The sequence below is a fragment of the Nestor notabilis genome, unplaced genomic scaffold (genome assembly GCF_000696875.1).
Source record: "Nestor notabilis isolate BGI_N333 unplaced genomic scaffold, ASM69687v1 scaffold3506, whole genome shotgun sequence".
NCBI classification, from domain to species: domain Eukaryota; kingdom Metazoa; phylum Chordata; class Aves; order Psittaciformes; family Psittacidae; genus Nestor; species Nestor notabilis.
The window spans coordinates 39,509-59,470 of record NW_009932186.1 but is presented as its reverse complement, the minus strand read 5'-3'; the positions used below and the strand labels follow the sequence as shown (position 1 = coordinate 59,470).

General features: G+C 38.6%; 1 protein-coding gene across 1 annotated transcript in view; it reads right to left on the bottom strand.

Moving 5' to 3' along the window:
* Positions 1–19,962, bottom strand: part of ATP10A (ATPase, class V, type 10A) — a 70,314-nt gene that overhangs the window by 26,179 nt on the left and 24,173 nt on the right. The window contains exons 4-9 of the mRNA XM_010016238.1: positions 19,218–19,324; positions 18,982–19,113; positions 15,891–16,024; positions 14,033–14,285; positions 2,577–2,794; positions 877–1,071 (exon numbers count right to left, since the gene is read on the bottom strand). Of these exons, the coding sequence (XP_010014540.1) occupies positions 877–1,071; positions 2,577–2,794; positions 14,033–14,285; positions 15,891–16,024; positions 18,982–19,113; positions 19,218–19,324 (1,039 nt within the window). The remainder of the gene's footprint in view (positions 1–876; positions 1,072–2,576; positions 2,795–14,032; positions 14,286–15,890; positions 16,025–18,981; positions 19,114–19,217; positions 19,325–19,962) is intronic.

Sequence of the window (19,962 nt, the reverse complement as noted above, 5' to 3'; positions counted from 1 at the left end):
CTAATAATTAATAAATTAATTATTAAAATTAACAGTGATAATTAATAGTTATTAATAGTAATAACATATTCATAGTAATACATATTAAATTATTGCACGGTGTAGCATTCATGAAACAGCAGAAGTGAGCATTCTCCAAATGTTGTCCCTGGCACAAAACCATGTCATTTTGCAGACTAGTTCACTTTTTATTCCAATCTGCAACAGACACAAATCACAGGATTTTCTCCAGAATGGAAATTCCAGCTGCTGGCTGGCTTTAATACTATACTTCACTATATTTTTGTCTTACAGATCATTTTGGAATTGCATTTTTGAAACTCTCATTCATCAATGGCACTGGTTTAGCCCATTTAAGCCGTAATGATCATTTATTTCTCATAATGAGCCTATGACGAATCTTTTACATAATTTGAAAGTTTTAAGCAATGTTTTTCAAGTATATTCTCTTTTTAATTTTTTTCAAAATGTCTCATCCTTTCCTTAATTTAATCCATGCACACATAATATTCACAAACAGCTTATATCCTTTTCTGGGAAGTCTTTCACATTTACAAAGTAGTTTACACACATATTTACACACACACTCACATTGATTAAATGAATAAGTTACAGCACAATAAACTGGGAAAGTTTCAGAAGTATCTTGAAATTGGGAATGAAAGAATATCTTACCTTGAAGGTAAGTGAAATATTTCATTTAAAGAAAGTTTAACTAAGCCAACTCAATCACACAGTGGTTCTAGGAGTTGTCTCAATACTAGTCATAGTTGTTTCTCACTAGAACAAGAGGTTTTAATTTCCCCAATTTACAAGATAACTTAGTATCAATGCAAAACAGGCTTAAACTCTCTTCTGTTGATTTTTTTAACCCACCTTCTGCCGGGGCTGATTTGGTGCAGTAACCACGACTGTATTACATATAGTCAAAGCGATGAAAAAGTCAAAAATGTCACACAATTCTGGACTTAGTTGGGATAATGGCTGTTCATGGCCTCTCATGATCTCCAGATGCTTTGCACATTCATTCACCTTTTCTAACAATCTTGGGTCAGGTGTAATGTCCTTCTCCTAGTAATAAATAACAGCAATTAATATCCATGATTCTGCAAATCTCCAAAGCAGCAACAAGCAATCAAGGCATCCAAAACAGTATCAATATCAAGGGTGTTATAGTGGCCTTACACCACAGAGTGGAGCTGGAGAGGACTGTAAGACATCCATTCTAGACAATAAACAGTTAACGAGCCTACTGATAGAAATGGAAATGTGAGTAACTGTGTTACCAACTTTTTCACTACCGATAATTATAACAGCAATATTCATCTACTTTGGGGGTAGTAGATAGGAGAAGAGTTACATACTAATATACCTCCCTCTCTTCTGTCTAATTCAAGACATTTATTATCTATTATTAAAGGGTGGTACACTACAGAGACCATAAGAGTGAAAAAATTAGACAGCAAAATGACATTCAAAGCTTGGGCTTAGATCACCATAATAAAATGCAACCATCTTGGATTCATTCATTTGTTTGTTTGTTAAAGAACAACCACCATCCACACATTTGAAGGTAATTCATGTGGTTTTTTACACTGAAACACAGAGCACTTTCCACTCTATTTCATGAGTACTTTCCACTTATTTCATCTATTTCTTGTCAGAGCACACTCCAGTATTTCTTAAGATAGAAGGATGCAAGGATAAAACAGAAAACCAGCGTAGGGCTCTTTCTTCAGCAGAATTTTATCTGCTGATGCTCAGCAGCTGATGAATCTGAGCAACCACAGAACCCTGCACGTAAAAATTAAAAGCTTGGAATTTTGCCAAAAGAGTTTACTCTTGACCGAACCAAAGGAGTTCCACCACTGCAAACAGCATAATTCTGTGTCTATATTTGTAATTTGTTTTAAGGGTGAATTTGTGTCAATAGTGGAACAATGCAAAATCCCTAGATAGAAACAACATGGCTTCTCTGGTCTTATGATCATTCAGCCCATGTAAAACTTCCACAGAATAACAATAGTATAAAAGAAATTTAATAATGCAAACTTGTAAGGCCATAAATTTATCAACATTTTGAAATGTAAAGGTTTTTACTTTTTAAAATACAACACATGCAACCCACTGATAATCTTGAATCACACTAAAAATTACGTCAACAGTGTCAAAGAATTGGAATACAGCGTCCAGCCCAGCACTTTTTAGTTTTAAAATCCTCTGACAAAAGAGAAAAAGCATGTGCAGGTCAATTAGAATCCTTGACCTCAAATCTTATGCTACTCTCAGCTTCTGTAGATAAAGGGAAGGCATACATTTTCTTTTCAAAATCAAGGTATAACTCAAACAAGGTTTCAGATATTCTTTATCTTTAGCTCGTTCCCTCAGAAGAGGTATTTAAGTAAGATCTATGTCAACACTTGACTGTTTTTGTAGAAACAGCTGTGACTACAGAATAAAAAATGCCAAGATGAAGTCTGTAAGAGGTACACAATGTGCTACAGATGTCTTTACCTTTTCAGGACATTGTTCTATCAAAAGATACAGGACACGTGGTTTTAGTTCTCATGACTTACCATTGGGCTACTGAACGCAGTATGCTTTGAGAGTATGCTTGCTCTTTTTGCTTCAGCTCTGCTACCTGTGCGCCGGTGGGTTTTGGTGCTCTGACTTCTGTGTATTACTTTAATGCTCTGATGGCTGCAGATACTATCACGCTGGGATAGAGTTCCTCCTTTTGGGGCTGCCTCATCTTCCTCAGAATCAGGTTCTTGGTACATCGCTAAGCGTTTGGCTATGAGTAAAAATACAGAAGGAGGAATGTTGTATATGTTAAATATGGCTGAGAAAAAGGGAGAAGGGCACGGTGACTTTGTTCAAGTGATCTGTTTTTAATATTATACTGTGCTTTCACAGTAATAATGAATGATTTCATTATCAAGAGATAACAAAGTCTAGTCTTAATTGAATGGTAGTATCTAGCAGAGGATGCAGATAACATAATTAGAAATGTAAAGCAATATACTGCCTCCCTCATCATCGCACTCTCTCTGAAAGACAGACTCTGAAATAACTCACTGCACTCGTGTAGACTATTCCACAGCTCAGCCTGATGAAATCAACCAAATAATTTGGTGTTCACTTGCAGTCTGAGAAGGAAATAAACAATTAAGAAAATTTTCATGTCCTTTCCAACATACGTAAATTTCACAGAAAGTATTCACGAGCAAAAATGTCGCATCTATCCAGTACAGTTAACTGACATCTGAAATGTCTTCAGAACAACACACCTCCAGAGCACTACTGCCCTTCTTTTACATACAGAGATGAGGCAGACAGCTTAAAAGCCTCACTCAAGGTCAGGGCCATCTGCTGCAGAGTGGAGACATGTACCCAGATTCTTGAGTCCTAGCCTAGTGCTAAAACCATCCTGGAGTCTGCACCTTTCTCTCTGGATAGCATGATAGGCAGGACGATGCAGCATGCAATATGAAAACCAGGATACCCTCAGCTGCTGCAACACTTGTTTCTATCACTATTTGCTGCAGTGAGCAATACCTAGTTTACACAGAATGAAAAAGTGCTTCCTGAATGATACATTTGAGATGAATGCTTCCCCAGTCAAGAATTCAATTACAACAATTAATGTTAGAAAACAATCTTGGCAGTTTGATATATAGAAGTTATAAAGGAAGCAGAAAGAAGAGGTGTGAAACTGCCACAGAAAAACAGCCCTCTAATGACAGGCTCTGCTCAGGTCTAACTGATGCAGGGCATATTTTTCCCATTCCTGAAGACCATGGGCATTTAATAATCTGGGTTGTTCATTAGGCATACACGTCACTCTAACAGGTATCCATTTATTTCTTCATTCGGTATTCACTGCTTTTCATTATACCCTCAAAATAATCCACACTATCCACATATACAGCACAAGTTACATACTTGTGGCTCAGCTTTGTTTTGGTTCTCTGGTGTAACAAATTAAGATTTTCCTAATGTCAAATGACAAATCATTGTAAGTCAATTACGCAAATTAATTATTCAGGCATTTAATGAACACCAACAAAAAAATCTTCCAAAATACTTCCTGAAAAAAATCTTGCATTACATATAGTGGGTTTGGCATGGGATCACTTCTAACGTAGCTAGCTTTATGATCAAAGAAAAACCCATCCTTGCCATCCGCTGCAATTTTCAAACATGTTTTAGCTGTCAGAAAGCAGTTGGAGGAGTTGAAATCAGACCACACACTGTACATGGTGATAGCTCTATCAGTACAGTATCATACATCAGAGGTTTTTTCAGCTCCATTTGGAACGTGTATAGGCTCTGTCTGAAATGTGGGAGCTGGGAGAGCTTCCCGGTCCTGCGGTGAATGTACACCTGGTTGTTGCTCTAACTGCATGCCCAGGAATGCAACATCCTGCGCTGCACTCTGACTCCTGCTGGAAGAAGATTCAGGCCAGGGAGGCAGAAAGGGACATAGTGTATGCGGAGACATGGAGAAGAGAATGCAGGGCACACTGCAGATCACTTCTGCCCCATAGCTAAAAAGCAGCCCTGCAGCCTCAGCTCCGAGGCTGATGTAGACTAACTGCAGGTGGCTGAGGAGTTTCCTTCATTAGCATTATTTGATGTGACTCACACTTTGTGGTGGGAAAGCGGTTAAGCAATGGCACGTTCGGCACTGTGAGAGCAGCTGCTCCTTGAGCCACACAGCTGCAAACAGAAGAGCAAAGCACTGCTGTGTTCTCGTTCCAGTGCCTACTTTGTCCTTTATTCATATGACAGAACCTAGAGGACAGCTCAAAAATTAGGGAGGTCACTGGTCTCTTTGGCCTTTATGTTTTGTGGTAATGAGTTGCAAGCAAAGAAAGTTCACTTCACCTCCACAGGCTCCTTCCTGCAACTTGTTGCACATGCTTTGGGACAGAGCAATTCCAACCTGCCTCATCACTCTTGCCCACTAATTCCCACCTGCTTATGTCCTGTAAGCTGTGTGGAGACCTTACAGCAGCCTTCCAGTATCTGAAGGGGGCCCACAAGGATGCTGGGGAGGGACTCTTCATTAGGGACTCTAGTGGTAGGACAAGGGGTAATGGCTTTAAACTTAAACAGGGGAAGTTTAAGTTAGATCTAAGGAAGAAGTTCTTCACAGTGAGGGTGGTGAGGCACTGGAATGGGTTGCCCAAGGAAGCTGTGAATGCTCCAACCCTGGAGGTGTTCAAGGCCAGGCTGGACAGAGCCTTGGGCGACATAGTTTAGTGTGTGGTGTCCCTGCTCATTGCAGGGGGGGTGGAACTAGATGATCTTAAGGTCCTTTCCAACCCTAACTATTCTATGATTCTAAGTACAGATCCCTATACTGTAAATCTAATTCAAGTCATGATAGGTATGTCCATATCAGAAGGAGTCTACACTGAGGGCCCAAAGTGATCTGCAGCATGTTAAAAGCACTGATTCAGGTCCTCGATCAAGATGTGATCCAGGCTGCTCACTGTTCCCCCCTCCCAGCATCCCAGTGTGACATGTAGCTGCTCAGCCTCTCCTAGGAAAGCCATAAAAAAAAGCGTGGATTTGCCATAGGGATAATCTTCCTCACTGTGGATGCTGGACATTTGAATGGTAGACTGACAGAACGCTGCACTTTTTGCAACAGGTAAAATTCTTTGACATGGAAAGGACAGGGTTAAGTTATTCTTTTCAGCTTTGCAAAATGTGGTACCCAGTTGGTCCAACCCCCTTTCAAGCACAGTTGTTTTTTTTTTAAAAGACACATTTTCCTTAATAATCATACCTAATTTAAGCTTCTGCTCTGAAAATACATCTTGAAATACATCTTGAATCTAAAAAGACTGAACTGATTATCATTTTATTCCATGTATAAAAACTCTATGGTTAAGCAGAGAATACATCTAATGCACAACACAATTATGCTTGCATACCATAACTCTGTAGTCTTCATTGCTCTTTCTTCTTTCTTACATTACTTTTGAAAATATTTTGTTTATTCAACATAGTGAAAACTGTTTCCTAATGCAACACTTAGCTTATTTATTTTATTTATTTTAGCTTATTAATTTATTTATTAGCATTATTCCAATTCTCTTCTAGCCTATGTAATACTAGCTATCTCTTGTTCTCTTTACAGGTTTTCACTGTAGCACATTCATTTAATTGTTCCTGCCACTAAGAAAAAGGAGAAATAGGGAAAGCAGATAAGAGACCAGAATCTCATTTAACCAAGTCAAACGAAAGTCTTTTGATCTAAATGGTGTTATTTCAGTTTATAACAAGGTAAGCTTGACAATAAAAAACAGGCCTTAGCACCTTTCACATTATGCAGAAAGAATTAAGTATGAAGAAATAATGAAACCCGGTTCAATCATTATGTTATGGCTAAGGTTCATAATGCTTCAGCTGTGCAAAGCGTGCTTCTTTGGGAACACGCTGTTCTCTCCACCCACTCAGCCCTCTCCGATTCAGAACCTTTTCCTGTGAACATTATAACCTGAAAGACATTTTTGTGGGATGCTTTTCAGTTTCAGGACTGAAAATTGATGGCTTTGATCTTTTGTCTGATAGACAGTTTTTTATTAAGGTCAAAGACAAACAACTTTGAGAAACACAGCAATGTAATTCATGAAAATCAAATTTCACTATACTGTACTTCATTTTATATTTACAGGACAACGAAGAAAGAATAATTAATACTTACTCCATGAACTCACTTCTATGTTTCCGAAGACAACAGTAAGCTATAAATAAAACTCCTGTAGTAGCTTCTAAGTATTTGAATATACATTCTTTTATTTTAAAAGCCCTTTTATTTTCATTATTGTGTTTTTGCTTTTGTTTTACCTTCCATGTTCTATGATGAGGTATCCATTTTGCAGGCTGATGGAGACACAGTTGCCACACAGCCAGATGTTCCACCAACTAAAAAAGTGGGATCACAAAACTCCAACAAACTTCCCTTCAAGCATAATAAAGCTGCAGACCCCCCAAACCAGAGTAATTCAGCAACCAGTGTATAGGGCCCTGATTTCACCATGGAATAATTCCATTTTGGCCCAAACCACTGAAATAAGGCTGCTACTGAACTGTCATGAAGTAAATCTAGATGTGCAGCACTTACTCACATCACCTTATTTCCTTATTATTTTATGAGTGCAAGCTTATTTCACTTTGAAGTGCACTCTAGCGTCTACATAAAGAATCAGTCGAGCAGCTAGCATGCTATAAATTTGTACAAGTGTGCTAACATAATTTTAACTTCATTTACTTTGCAAGAACTTCCCCGTAAGGACAAGTCTTGAGATTAGAAAAACCCCAAGGTTTTCCTTCCTCTTCCCTCTTGGCATTCTCAGGGGCTTACAATAAATAACTTTAAGTCCTTCATTAAGAAGTCTTTACTCACTTAGAAATGGAGACCATTTTCCTATTGTTCTGGAGATTTTCCTGTCTCTAAAAATGAGTTTGTCTTTTATAGGACTTAGAACGGGTCTATCCCAATGTACTGAGTTCTACCTCTTCTGGCACTGGTTCTTTCCCTGAAGTTACCAATTAAATTTTTCCTAAAAAGCAGTAACAAATGTAAAGAGAAACCATAAACAAGCTACAGAGTGGCTGAAGCACCCAGTTCTGCTAAAGATTTTAATCTTTCTGGGGAAGGTCTAAGTGGACTACCCTGGTTTCTGAAGATAGCCAAATTGTAAAGGTGGCAGATGAGAAGACCTTTTGGAATCAACGGCTGCATTCATGGAAAAGGTTTTATTTATTTATTTTTTAATTAAATCCAATTCTCCAACATGGCTGGAATGTGCAGTCTATGTTCTCTTGAATCCATACAAAAAAAAGAAAGTTCCACAACAAAGTTGTGGAAAGTTCCTCAAACCGAGAAGGAGATTTTTTTACTATAATGCACTTTCCTATGACAAGTAGTTGCTAGCCAATCTTCTGCAGAAAAAATAGAAAGCACAAAGAAACTCCTTCTTTCTCAGATCAAATGATTAAGAAATTTTGCTAGGGAAGAGAAAATCTCTGAGGTTTTCATCATCTGCCTTTACCCCCATAAATTTCTCTTATTCTCATGTTGTCTGGAGTTCTTTTCAGTCATTGGAAGGAAGGGGAAGGAATGCAAAGAATCCAAAATTCAGATTTTTCAGATTTGTGTGGTTGCATTCATGGAGATTCAGCTCGTGTTTTGTCATAAGTTCCATACAATGGGTGGCTAAAACTAGAAAAACAGATATCACACCCCATAGGCAAGAGTGCAATTAATTCAGCATTTGGAAAACAACTAGGACAGATGTCAGGCCAAGAGCATTTGGTTGTTTCCAAATCATACAATCACTTTCAGTAGCACATTCAGCTTTTGGGCACCTACTATCTCTTGTTTTAGCTTACAAGCTTAGGACACAGCCAGTTCCAAGAATTGCTAGAAGCTGGCTACTAGCCAGGGAAGAGCTATGATATGGCAACTTAATTGCACATAATCCTGGGTCTGACATGATTTTTTTTTTTTTTTAGATGCTTACTTTCTTTTGGGCTAGAAGAAAATATTGATTGGAAGAATAATTCCAGGATTTAACCAGTGTATAGTGCCAATGGGTATTCCATAAATGTCCAGGACATTTATGAATAGGATAAGCCACTTCCACTTGGAGTGGCCTGGATATACCCTGCTCTTAAATTAACAATCAAGGAGAACCTTTGAAGAAGATAACAAAACAGATTTAAGAACGTGGTCCGTGCAGATGTGAGGTGGGAATCCTCTTCACCTGTAGTTAGAATTCTAAACCACAGAGAAATAGGCACATATGTGACAACAAATGTAGATGTCTAAAACAGTTCTGATGAACTACATCCCACAAATGCTTTATTTTCTGTAGTAACTGTAAAGTCACAAGATAACTATCTTCCATACATATATCCACAATCACTTAATAAGAATCTTATCCCCACATAGAATCATAGAATAGCTAGGGTTGGAAAGGATCTTAAGATCATCCAGTTCCAACTCCCCCGTGCCATAGGCAGGGACACCACACACTAAGGCTCTGTCACCCAAGGCTCTGTCCAACCTGGCCTTGAACACCGCCACGGATGGAGCATTCACAACTTCCTTGGGCAACCCATTCCAGTGCCTCAGCACCCTCACTGTAAAGAACTTCTTCCTTATATCTAATCTAATCTAATCTAATCTAATCTAATCTAATCTAATCTAATCTAATCTTCCCCTGTTTAAGTTTGAATATGTTACCCTTTGTCCTACCACTACAGTCCCTCACAAAGAGTCCCTTCCCAGCATCCATATAGACCCCCTTCTCAGATACTGGAAAGCTGCTGTGAGGTCTCCACGCAGCCTTCTCTTCTCCAGGCTGAACAACCACAGCTTCCTCAGCCTGTCTTCATACGGGAGGTGCTCCAGTCCCCTTATCATCCTCGTGGCCCTCCTCTGGACTTGCTCCAACAGCTCCATGTCCTTTTTATGTTGAGGACACCAGAACTGTACACAGTACTCCTATCCACATAGCCTCCACAGGATATGAAAAGGCAGCGTGAATTCCTGTAGTTTGATCCCAGCAAGTGTATAAATCATCACCAAAATATTATAGGTGACCTCAACAATGGAATGTTTGATAGACCTTCCATCATGGAACTGTTGCTCAGTACACTTACACTTTTCCTCACAGCCTTCACAATTATTCCTGGATTCCTCTTTGGTGCTAAGCTCTCACATAGCAGTACCCATGAGTAATACTTTGTACTACCTCCAGTTGGCCAAATGCTTCTGTCCCATGCTGGTGCAATTTATTGGCCTCTATTACTCATGTTTTTGTCACCTCTTGTCTAGACTAAAACAATGCAATACTCCTGGGCATAGTGCCATTAGCCTCATAAGAAACTGTGAGCAAACAGAGAATTCTGGAGGAAAACGTTTCCTCCAGCAAATTCATGAAAACTGCCCCTTGTTCTCCATATTACCTGAAAAAAAAGAAGTACTAAGTCTTGTTCAGGGTTTCAGTTTTTGTTTTACAAGCATTTAATTGCTTCAACCCTGCATAAGGTCCACATAAACCTCTGTGATGAAAACCATGATTAACATGTCCATTTCTGATGCAAAACAGAACTCTACCTCATAATCATAAAGCTCACCTGTACATGGGGAATTCACATGGCTTTATGGAACAAATTTCCAAAGAAAATAAGGACACTCCCACCACTCAAGAAAAAGACATGCTGCCTCAAATATGCCAAACTTAACACAGCATCATGTATGCCTTTCAAGTAGCTCCCAATCCGAAACAAACTGTGCTCTGCATAGGGAGAGAAAGAAGGGGAAAGACCAAGCTACACAAAAGCAAAAAATCACACGCGTTGCTTAATGCACTAGTGGAAGGAACTCAGATATGATGGTGACAAATGCAGTGTAACAATGCCTGCAGAACTGAAAAGAACAGGATACCTGCTCATACATGTGAACAAATTTTAGGGGGAAAAGCTTATAATGCAGCATAGAGAAAACTTGTGAAGGCTATGCACAAGCTGTTGATTAATTAACAGATACGCAGCAGTCCTACATTATGCAGAAAACAATGGTTCAACAGAAAATCAAAGTTCCAAAGTGAGGAAATTTCAGACCTCAGTCTGCCATTGTAGAGGTAACTTTCTCCCTCTGTGTGTGTGCATGGCTAAGCCCCAGAATATAGGGCCTCTACATGACTTCAGAGGAAGATCTGCCAGAACTTCTTAGCATGGGAAAAAAGCATGTTACATCTTAGCCTTGTTCTTGGATACGGGTGAATGGAGATGTTCTGACTGAAATTTCTCCCCCAGAATTCATGCCTGAGGCAAACATCTGTCATGGAAAACATGAACCAAAAGTTTTTAAAATTATCGCTAACTGAAAACAGCATCTTATAATGAGAAGGGTCAAGCAACTGGAACAACAGTCATTGCCACCCAGCCACAGTAGGGTAACAAACTTAGGCCAAATTGCTCAGAACAAGGATATTTCCACCCTGAGCTATATGTTTTTACAGTAGAAAACGACCTGTTATCTTTAGCTTTTGAATCTTGACCCATGTACAATAATTTTAAATTCATTTCTTCATCCAAAGTGTTACTCAGAGTTTGATTCCAAGTAACAAACTACTAAGCCAGAAAAATTGCTCACGTAAGTGAAGGAAGATCATCTTAGAAACAATGATCTTACATAAGAAAAGGCAGATGCATTTTACTTGGTTTTCTTGCATATATGGCAGCCTCAGATCACTTGCCAAAAGAAAGATTTTAGAATTTTCTAATATATGAAATCTTCAGCAAAACCTAAGACCAGGATGGCATCAGTTATGACATATGCCCCAAAACCTGAGAGAAATTCAGACACTGAGGTACAAGATACAGGAAAGTAGTGGACAAATCATTTGCAAGTAAGCACACAGTCATGAAATGTTGTTAATGCACTCCTCAAAACCAGAAAGAGCTGTGACAGACATTTTATCATACCTAAACAAGAAAGTTTCATCAGCAGAAAAGGTAAGAGATGGTTAGAAAATCAGACTGGAGAATAGAGCTACAAAAGACTTGAATGAAGAATAGTTTTTACTGTGTTATTAATCCTGATTATAGGGAATAGAATCAATAGAAATTATCGTCATTTATATACAGAGAATGACAGAAAAATACCTGTTTTCTGTAGAGGACAATAAACAGAATACTGTGAATAAAATATTGTGTGTATATATTCTGAACCAATTTAAAAATTGTATTTGTAAGAAATTTTATACTGACTTGACTTACAAGAAAGCCCAAATATAGCCATACATGATTAGAATGACTGAAAAAAATAATCTGTTTATTTTATGTATTTGACACTTTGGTTTCTAGTGAAATTCATTCTTCTTTCATTAACATTTATATTGTAATCTGAAATCGTAAGAGGAAAGCACACACAAACTTAGATTTCTGCTGAAGGAAAAAGATCTGAAACTCAGTACTCAAATTTAGGAGTCTGAATTCAGCCTACATATTAGCTAATGATACTGAGCTCATAAAAATACCCTTTCTGCACTGTTTTAGTTGGCAGTACCATCATCATTCCTGCAAGGAACAGAGTACACTCTGAAATTAGTATAAACAAGCAAACGATCAGTGGCAAGGAAAAAGGACAAAAAGCAGAGTGTCACAAGCAGAACTGAGAGTCCAGAAATGTACTATTAATTCCAATTCTTCTCTCTTTCTTACCTACAGTACAGAGGTAGGAAGTCAAAGTTTGTTCCTGTTTAAGTTCCTTCTGTAACTCTGTAATAGTAACACTAACCCAAACATCTAGTTTCCTGAAAAAGACTGCCTTAAATGTAAGGTCTCAGTACTACTTTAAAGCAGGAGAAAAAAAGAACAATATTTGCATTATCCAAAACTTCAAAACATCTTTTTCCTATCTGCAATCTTAAGAACTCTCTAAAACATGTTTTAGGTTTCCTGGTCTTTTTGATTATTTCTCTTATTCTGTATCTTATTTGTAAGCTGAACTTCTGCAATGGTCTCTGAGAAAACTTTCTAATCAGTGATCTTTACACATTATGTAGATTAGGAAACTTATTTTTTGCAAATAGGAATGCAATGATGTATCTGCACACAGAGTATGATTTGAAGAGGTAAGATCTGTTATGCCAAAAATGGTAACAACAAAATGTTAGAGGAAAATAACACAAATTATAAACAAATCACAAAACAGGAAATAACTTCTTAATTTTAAAAGGCTGATGAAATGACACGGGGATGAAAAGCCTCGCATTCCCTTGTGACTAAAAGTAACTTTTTAGTGTTTCAAGAACCTGATACTTGAGGACATTCTCTCAACTGCAGTGTTCATACAGCAGTGAAGGTACCTTAACATAGACACCTGTTACACAGCACTGAAAAGAATCTGACAAAGGCAACATAAAACATGCCATTACATCAGATTATGTTTCTTGTTAATATGAAAACAAATAGATTAGTTTATATTTATCTCTCAGCACAAAAGGACGTTCTCATTCCAGGTATTCAATCAGAATACACTAATATGGCCGTATGCTTAAAACTGGTATTTTACATAGTATACTCCAAACACCCCAAACAATTGTGGTACCAGCAGTACCATTCAAATTGCGTAATTAGCCACGTGCACAAGCACTTCAGTAGACCAGGAGCTAAAGACAGAACCTTTAACTGCCTTGACAACATACTGTAGAAGTTACAGAACACTTTTGATAAGATTGTCATTGCCAGCTTGTCCTGGGTTCAGCTATAGCAGTCATTTTTTTTTCTCCTTCTTAGTAGCTGGTGCAGTGCTGTGGTTTTGACTTTCAGCCTGGGAACAACGCTGGTAACACCGATGGTTTTAGTTGTTGCTCAGTAATGTTTACTCTGACCAAGGACTTTCTTGGTCTGGTGCTCTGCCAGAGAGGAGGGGAAGCCAGGAGGAAGCAGAGACAGGACACCTGACCCGAACTGGCCAAAGGGGTATTCCATACCACAGCACGTCATGCCCAGTATAGAAACTGGGGGGAGTTACCCGGAAGGCCCAGGTCGCTGCTCGGGTCGGGCTGGGTATCGGTCGGCGGGTGGTGAGCGGTTGTGTCCTCTCCCCTTCTTATTCCTCTTCTCATTATTATTGGTAGCAGCAGTGGTTTGTATTATTCCTTAGTTACTGGAGTGCTGTTATCTCAACCCGTGGGAGTTACATTCCTCCGATTCTCCTCCCCATCCCTCTGGGAGCGGGGGGAGGGAGGAAGAGGCGGGGGAGTGAGCGAGCGGCTGCGTGGTTCTGAGTTGCCGGCTGGGCTTAAACCACGACACAGCTGAACACAGCCATCAAATTACTCTAATCTGAAAACAGCTATTATAGAGTTTGCTGAATGGATATGTGCAATTTCTTTTGTTTCTCTTTTTGATTTAAGATTACAGTAATTTTTTTTATCTACATCAAATTACCCGAAGTGTAAATATTAAATAGAAAACAAGAACATGAGCTCACCATTATCATCATGGGAATACTCTATTCCAGAAACAGTGCACCTTCGGAAAACCATCTTGTTTTCAGTAAGTGTCCCAGTCTTGTCTGAAAAGATAAACTGCACCTGACCTAAGTCTTCTGTGATATTTAAAGCTCGGCACTGCAGCTGAGAATCTGTTTCTTCATCATATAAATCTTTATCTTGATGAATGAAGTATACTTGGCAGATTTTAACTATTTCAATGGATACATACAAAGAAATTGGAATCATAACCTAGAATACACAAAAAGAAAGAGAATTAGGAGAAAAAAAGAAGCAAGGATACAACAAATTAGTAAAATCTAGTTAACTTGGTACTAGACTAGAACATAAAGAGGCTAGGTACATTAATCATCTATTGTAAAGTTATTATCATGTTTGAGAAGAGTTTATTTACCGTGTTAGATGAGGAAAACCTATAGGGAATCACAGAACTGAAATGCATTATTATGTCTAGAAAGGTAATTATCAAAACTTGGACAGAAACAAATCCTTTTTAGTGGTAATTATGCTAGCTTAAAGCTAGCTGGGAAAGGAAAATAAGAAAAAAAAACCCCAAACCCAAAATAGATACTACAGTCAGAATCCTATAAATGTGAAAGAATTGGATAAATTTATCCTGTATAAGTAATGGACTGTTCACAAATTAACCTTGCAGGAATACAAGAAACAAAATGAGAAGTGTTAATCTCTCCACAGGAACAATGGTTTTTGGCCTTGGTTTTTGCACAGCAGATTATTTGATTGAAGAACATGTCCTGTAATTGCTGAAGAGTAAGATGTGAGAAGAAGTTTCACCAGAACGGATTTTCAACTGCTTCTTGAGGGCTGTCAAAACTCCATGAAATACCTCATTTGTACCTGAGTTTTTCTCTGCAGATGTTTTTCAGGACAGAAATTCCTGACTGCATACATTATTTAGCTTGCTGAACTAGATATGAGGGATAAATTATAGCATGTGTGTAAGTGTGCAAATGTGGTTATTTGAACAAAAACTGCAGTTAAAGGTTTGTGTTTAAAGAATTCTGTGGTGAATTTTTTTAACCAGTATCATAATATTATTGGGCCTTAGAGTAAAAAGTAATTTAACATCCTTTTTCATTCCGTTTCATAAAGGAGTTGCTCCCCTGAGTAACGCAATCCCCTCTAGTGTCCCACTGGGCATACGTCCACATGTCCCAGTGATATGAATCTCTGTTACTTCTCTTAGATTACCTCAACCTTCACAATTCAATATACTTCTATCCAGAACCAAAAAACTTCTAACAGGATTTGCTATCTACCTGAGATACGGAGTTAAGAGCCATATCTTTTGGAAAGTGGTTAAAAATGTATACAACCTATGCTCATACCAGCATACTGTACACAAAGTGGCACCCACAGTCTTTGAGGTGCTGTTCAACAGTGGGTGGATATGAAGCATAATGCCTGTATTCTCCAAACAGGGCCCATGGCATTCTATCTCCTCCTACTTGTTTAAAATAAAACAAAATACCTGAATCTTCTGGGGAAGGTTCTCAATTATCTTCTCAAACGCCAAAGGAGCTCTGACAGCTCACTGTGTGCATCAGTTTGTTTATTCTTCAGAGATGTTTTCATTTTACCCCTGGGTAGACCACTACTGTTATTTAATCTAGCTTTCTGGTTATATATTATCACATTCCCTATAGTTAAAATAGAATTTTAAAGTGGCTAAATGTACTTATTTTTAGTGCTTGATTAGCTTACTGCCTTAGATTACATGCCTGAGTGGTAGAAAGGTTACTACACATACTGCACATTTATAGCTTTATTACAGCAAACTATGAACAGCGGTGACAGCATGTACAACTTGATTACCTGGAAAACTATGATCACTGTCAGAAATAAATATACTGAAGCTAAAACAGGAGACAAGTATTTGCCATCAGGCCCTGGAACGTCAAAAATTGGTTTCTTCTTTTCACCATATTGCCATACCCATAAGCCATGACCTGCAGAAGAGTTGAAAAAACCGAAAAATTAGCTACAGATAAAAATGCTTATGGTATGAATTTGTTCTTAGAGTTATGTACCCAAATGGTATTCATTTTCAACTACTCTGCATGACTTTTGAAAAACGCCCCAAACTCACAGGTTTTTTCTGCCTTGGGATTTGGAGTTTAAGAAAGGGGTTTGCCTGGCCTTACGGACAGAATGCAAGAGTCATTTCACATAAGTTTATCCAAATAAAGTGAGCTGGCTAGTCTAAATTAGTAGTTTAGGCGATTTCTCTAATCAGTGGAGAAAAGTAAAGTTCTTCAGAAGGTGATTAATTTCAGTGATATTCTATTTGTTAAAATGAAAGAACTCCATTGCCTGCGCTAGGTATAACACCAGTCAATTATCACTAAACTAGTTTCAGATGGGTAAAGTCAGGACAGACTTTTATCTTACTGTGTGAATCTTACGATGTTTACAGAACTAATGAAATAGCAGTATCAGCAGACTCAAGAGCATGGAAGCTGAGGAACTAAAACCAGAAGTGTCCTGGGTTCAGCTATAGCAGTCATTTTTTCTCCTTCTTAGTAGCTGGTGCAGTGCTGTGTTTCTTGACTTTCAGTCTGGGAACAATGCTGATAACACCAATGTTTTTAGTTGTTTCTTAGTAATGTTTACTCTGACCAAGGGCTTTCTCAGTCTCATGCTCTGCCAGAGAGGAGGGGAAGCCAGGAGGAAGCAGAGACAGGACACCTGACCCAAACTGGCCAAAGGGGTATTCCATACCACAGCACATCATGACCAGTATAAAACTGGGGGGAGTCACCCAGAAGGCCCAGATCGCTGCTCGGGTCGGGCTGGGTATCGGTCGGCGGGTGGTGAGTGGTTGTGTCCTCTCCCCTTGTTATTCCTCTTATCATTATTATTGGTAGCAGTAGTGGTTTGTATTATACCTTAGTTACTGGAGTGCTGTTATCTCAACCCGTGGGAGTTACATTCCTCCGATTCTCCTCCCCATCCCTCCAGGAGCGGGGGGAGGAAGGAAGAGGGGGGGGAGTGAGCGAGCGGCTGCGTGGTTCCAAGTTGTCAGCTGGGCTTAAACCACGACAAGAAGAAATACTAAGCCTTGCTCAAAACTTTGTTTTTTATTGATTGTGCTGATAACTAAATAAAGATAAGGTTATTCTTATTATCATTATTTTGGGAAAACAACATTCTTGTTAAAGAGACAGAAAGTTGCCTTTTTAAGTACAGTGCTAGGATTTGCAGTCCTAAAAGACCAAACATGGTATGCCTGATGTTTTTAAGGTTAAAAACAAAGAAGAATTCCCACACGATAAGATGCATTCAAACTACCTTCACTGCATATTGAAAATTGACTAAAAGGGTGAAGGTCTACTTTAAAAGTAATCTTTTGTAAGTCACACCTGACAAGGTCTTTTACATCTTGATACATAAACCCAGCACTGAACTCCTGAAAAATAAAAACAGTACATAAGCCATGTATGCAACTTATTTTGCCCCTGTACTACCAATATTGCCATACTGATGCCTTTATTAATGCCCATATTTTTATTCTTGAGAGCAAACACTGGAAACCCCACACTTACCAGGACCTAAGCTGAGACTCGTTGTATAACTGACTCAGCTGACTCAGTTTTTCAAAAGAATTAGTTGTCATACCTCCACTTAAACTTTCTTGACAGAAGGTACATGAAGTGCCTGACTCTTACAGGACATAGCTTTGCATATCTTGAAGCACTAAGCACCTCTGGTTTCAAAGAGCACATTTCTTTCCAGCTGTTTTTGGTTGTTAGCACCTCCAGCAGTTTGCTCTGGCCCTCTGCTGGAGGTTTCTAGCCTTGTAACAGAAGTGACAAAATGGAAGGTGTGTCACCTACTGAATGCCACTGTCTCCCATTCACATTCATGCATCTCAGGAGTTTCAGCTAACCCAAAGCCACTGCAGCATGCACCGTGATGCCACTGCTTTGGGGGCAACAACTCGAGTGCAGAGGGGACAGCTGCAGGCTGCCGTTAACCTACTATGGCACTTCAGCCCTGAGGACTGGGCTCCCCCAACACTGAGACACTACAAAAGACTGTCATGAACTCAGTGGAAACAGATAGGCTGGCTGATTCACAGTTGGAAATACTCATCTTTAAGCAGCATTTAACAATACCTGGAAAAAGGCACACAGAAATGTATTAAAATGCCATAAGATTGCTATTAAACTACACCATGGTTGTTAGGAAACATTCTGGTGTTTATGCCATATGACTCACACACGAACATTTCAGAACACACAAACATTAAGGATATGGAATTCATATGCCATGTATAAAGAAAAATTTTAGGTGCCAAAGGTAAAACTTCTTTCTTACAAATGAATAGAAAAAAGGCCTGAAGAATATTAACCTGAGCCTCGGTTTTCCTTAAACACTCCATGAAGTCTGGACAGTCTTCTACTTGGATTTATGCAGGTTTAGACTTTTATTTAGTTCTTCTATGTTTCAGCTGCAGTTTAGGGACAGTGTTCCAATGTTGTGCACTGTGCCCTTGATTTAGTAAATAGTACTGTGGAATTGCACTGTGCTAATTATGTTTATTCTCTACTCATAAGTTACTTTGTTGACTGATTAATGGCATGTTATACTCTATCACCTGTAATTTTGAGGGGACTACACAGAAAGTGGCTTCTTTTGGATGCTATCGAGTATTGTAGAATCTAAGCTTTCAGGTCTCTGGTACTAATAGCATGTATTTGATTGATACTAAGAAGCTACTTAGATGAGATTATATATCAAGACATTTTGATTTCAGAGAAGAAAACACAACAAAAATTAAGACAGTATGGAGGCAGCTTTATGAATTTCGTATTTTTGCAGATACATATGTTTTTGATGAAGCAAAGTACATGAATCCCAAGAGAGCCTGATACCTAAGTTTCTACCTTTAAAGAGCACTTACCAATGGCAGAAAACAGACACATGATGAGAAGTATGAGGACACACCAAAGGACATCGGCATTCATCTGTCTTTCAAGCTTACTGCGTTTGTAACGGGGTCCATTATTGTTTAACAAAGCTTTGGTCTCATGCCCTGCAGAAGCAATTACATCAGATGATGTCATATGGATTTTTGTTATTATTTTAAGGAAACTATAAAAAGGTGGTATGTCTCGTCAGACAGAAAACAGCTTTTACCTGCATAGATTACTATTCCTGCAACCTCTTCTGTATTTCTAATGGTACATCCACGTAACAAAAGGTTTTCTTTGAATAGTCCATCCTTTTTTCCACTCCTATGTACACTAAAGAAAATTTAAAAACAGAACAAAGCACAGCACGTCAAAACATTAAGCTTGTTACATCATACTACTCTGTAATATAACAAGCCCAGGAAACATCATCAAAGTTTTGTCAATCTGATGGTGAAGTATTTCCTTAGATCTTCCTCCTGGGAAGATTCTCTGGCAGATTTTGAAAACTGAGAATAACCCATACAAGGATCCCAGACATGCAGCAGTCCAGCTGGAGCAGTACCAGTTGCTGTTGGACATACAAATGTACTGGACGAATGTTCACTAGGGATATGCACACCAAATCTACAGCATGTGTCCAGTTTATCTAATGCTTTGAAAATGCATTGGACTTTCTGTGCATGTGTAGATTGACTGTGCTTGCACAGTCCACCTAAGAGTAGCTGAGTAGTGTACATGATTAACCCACTATTCACATGTTCTTATCAAAGAAATCCTAGAAAGAAATATGGTGAAACTGGGAAAGGACTCTGCTTCAGAAGCAGTGATACTAAAGAACATGTGCCAGGGATAGTATGTGCCAGTTCAGTCAAGGAGAAAGAAAAAAACCTCCATGTGTTCATCAACGAGAACAAGAGAAAATCCTTTCAGAAGTGTCTCTCTGACTCTATAAGAAAGACAAAATGACC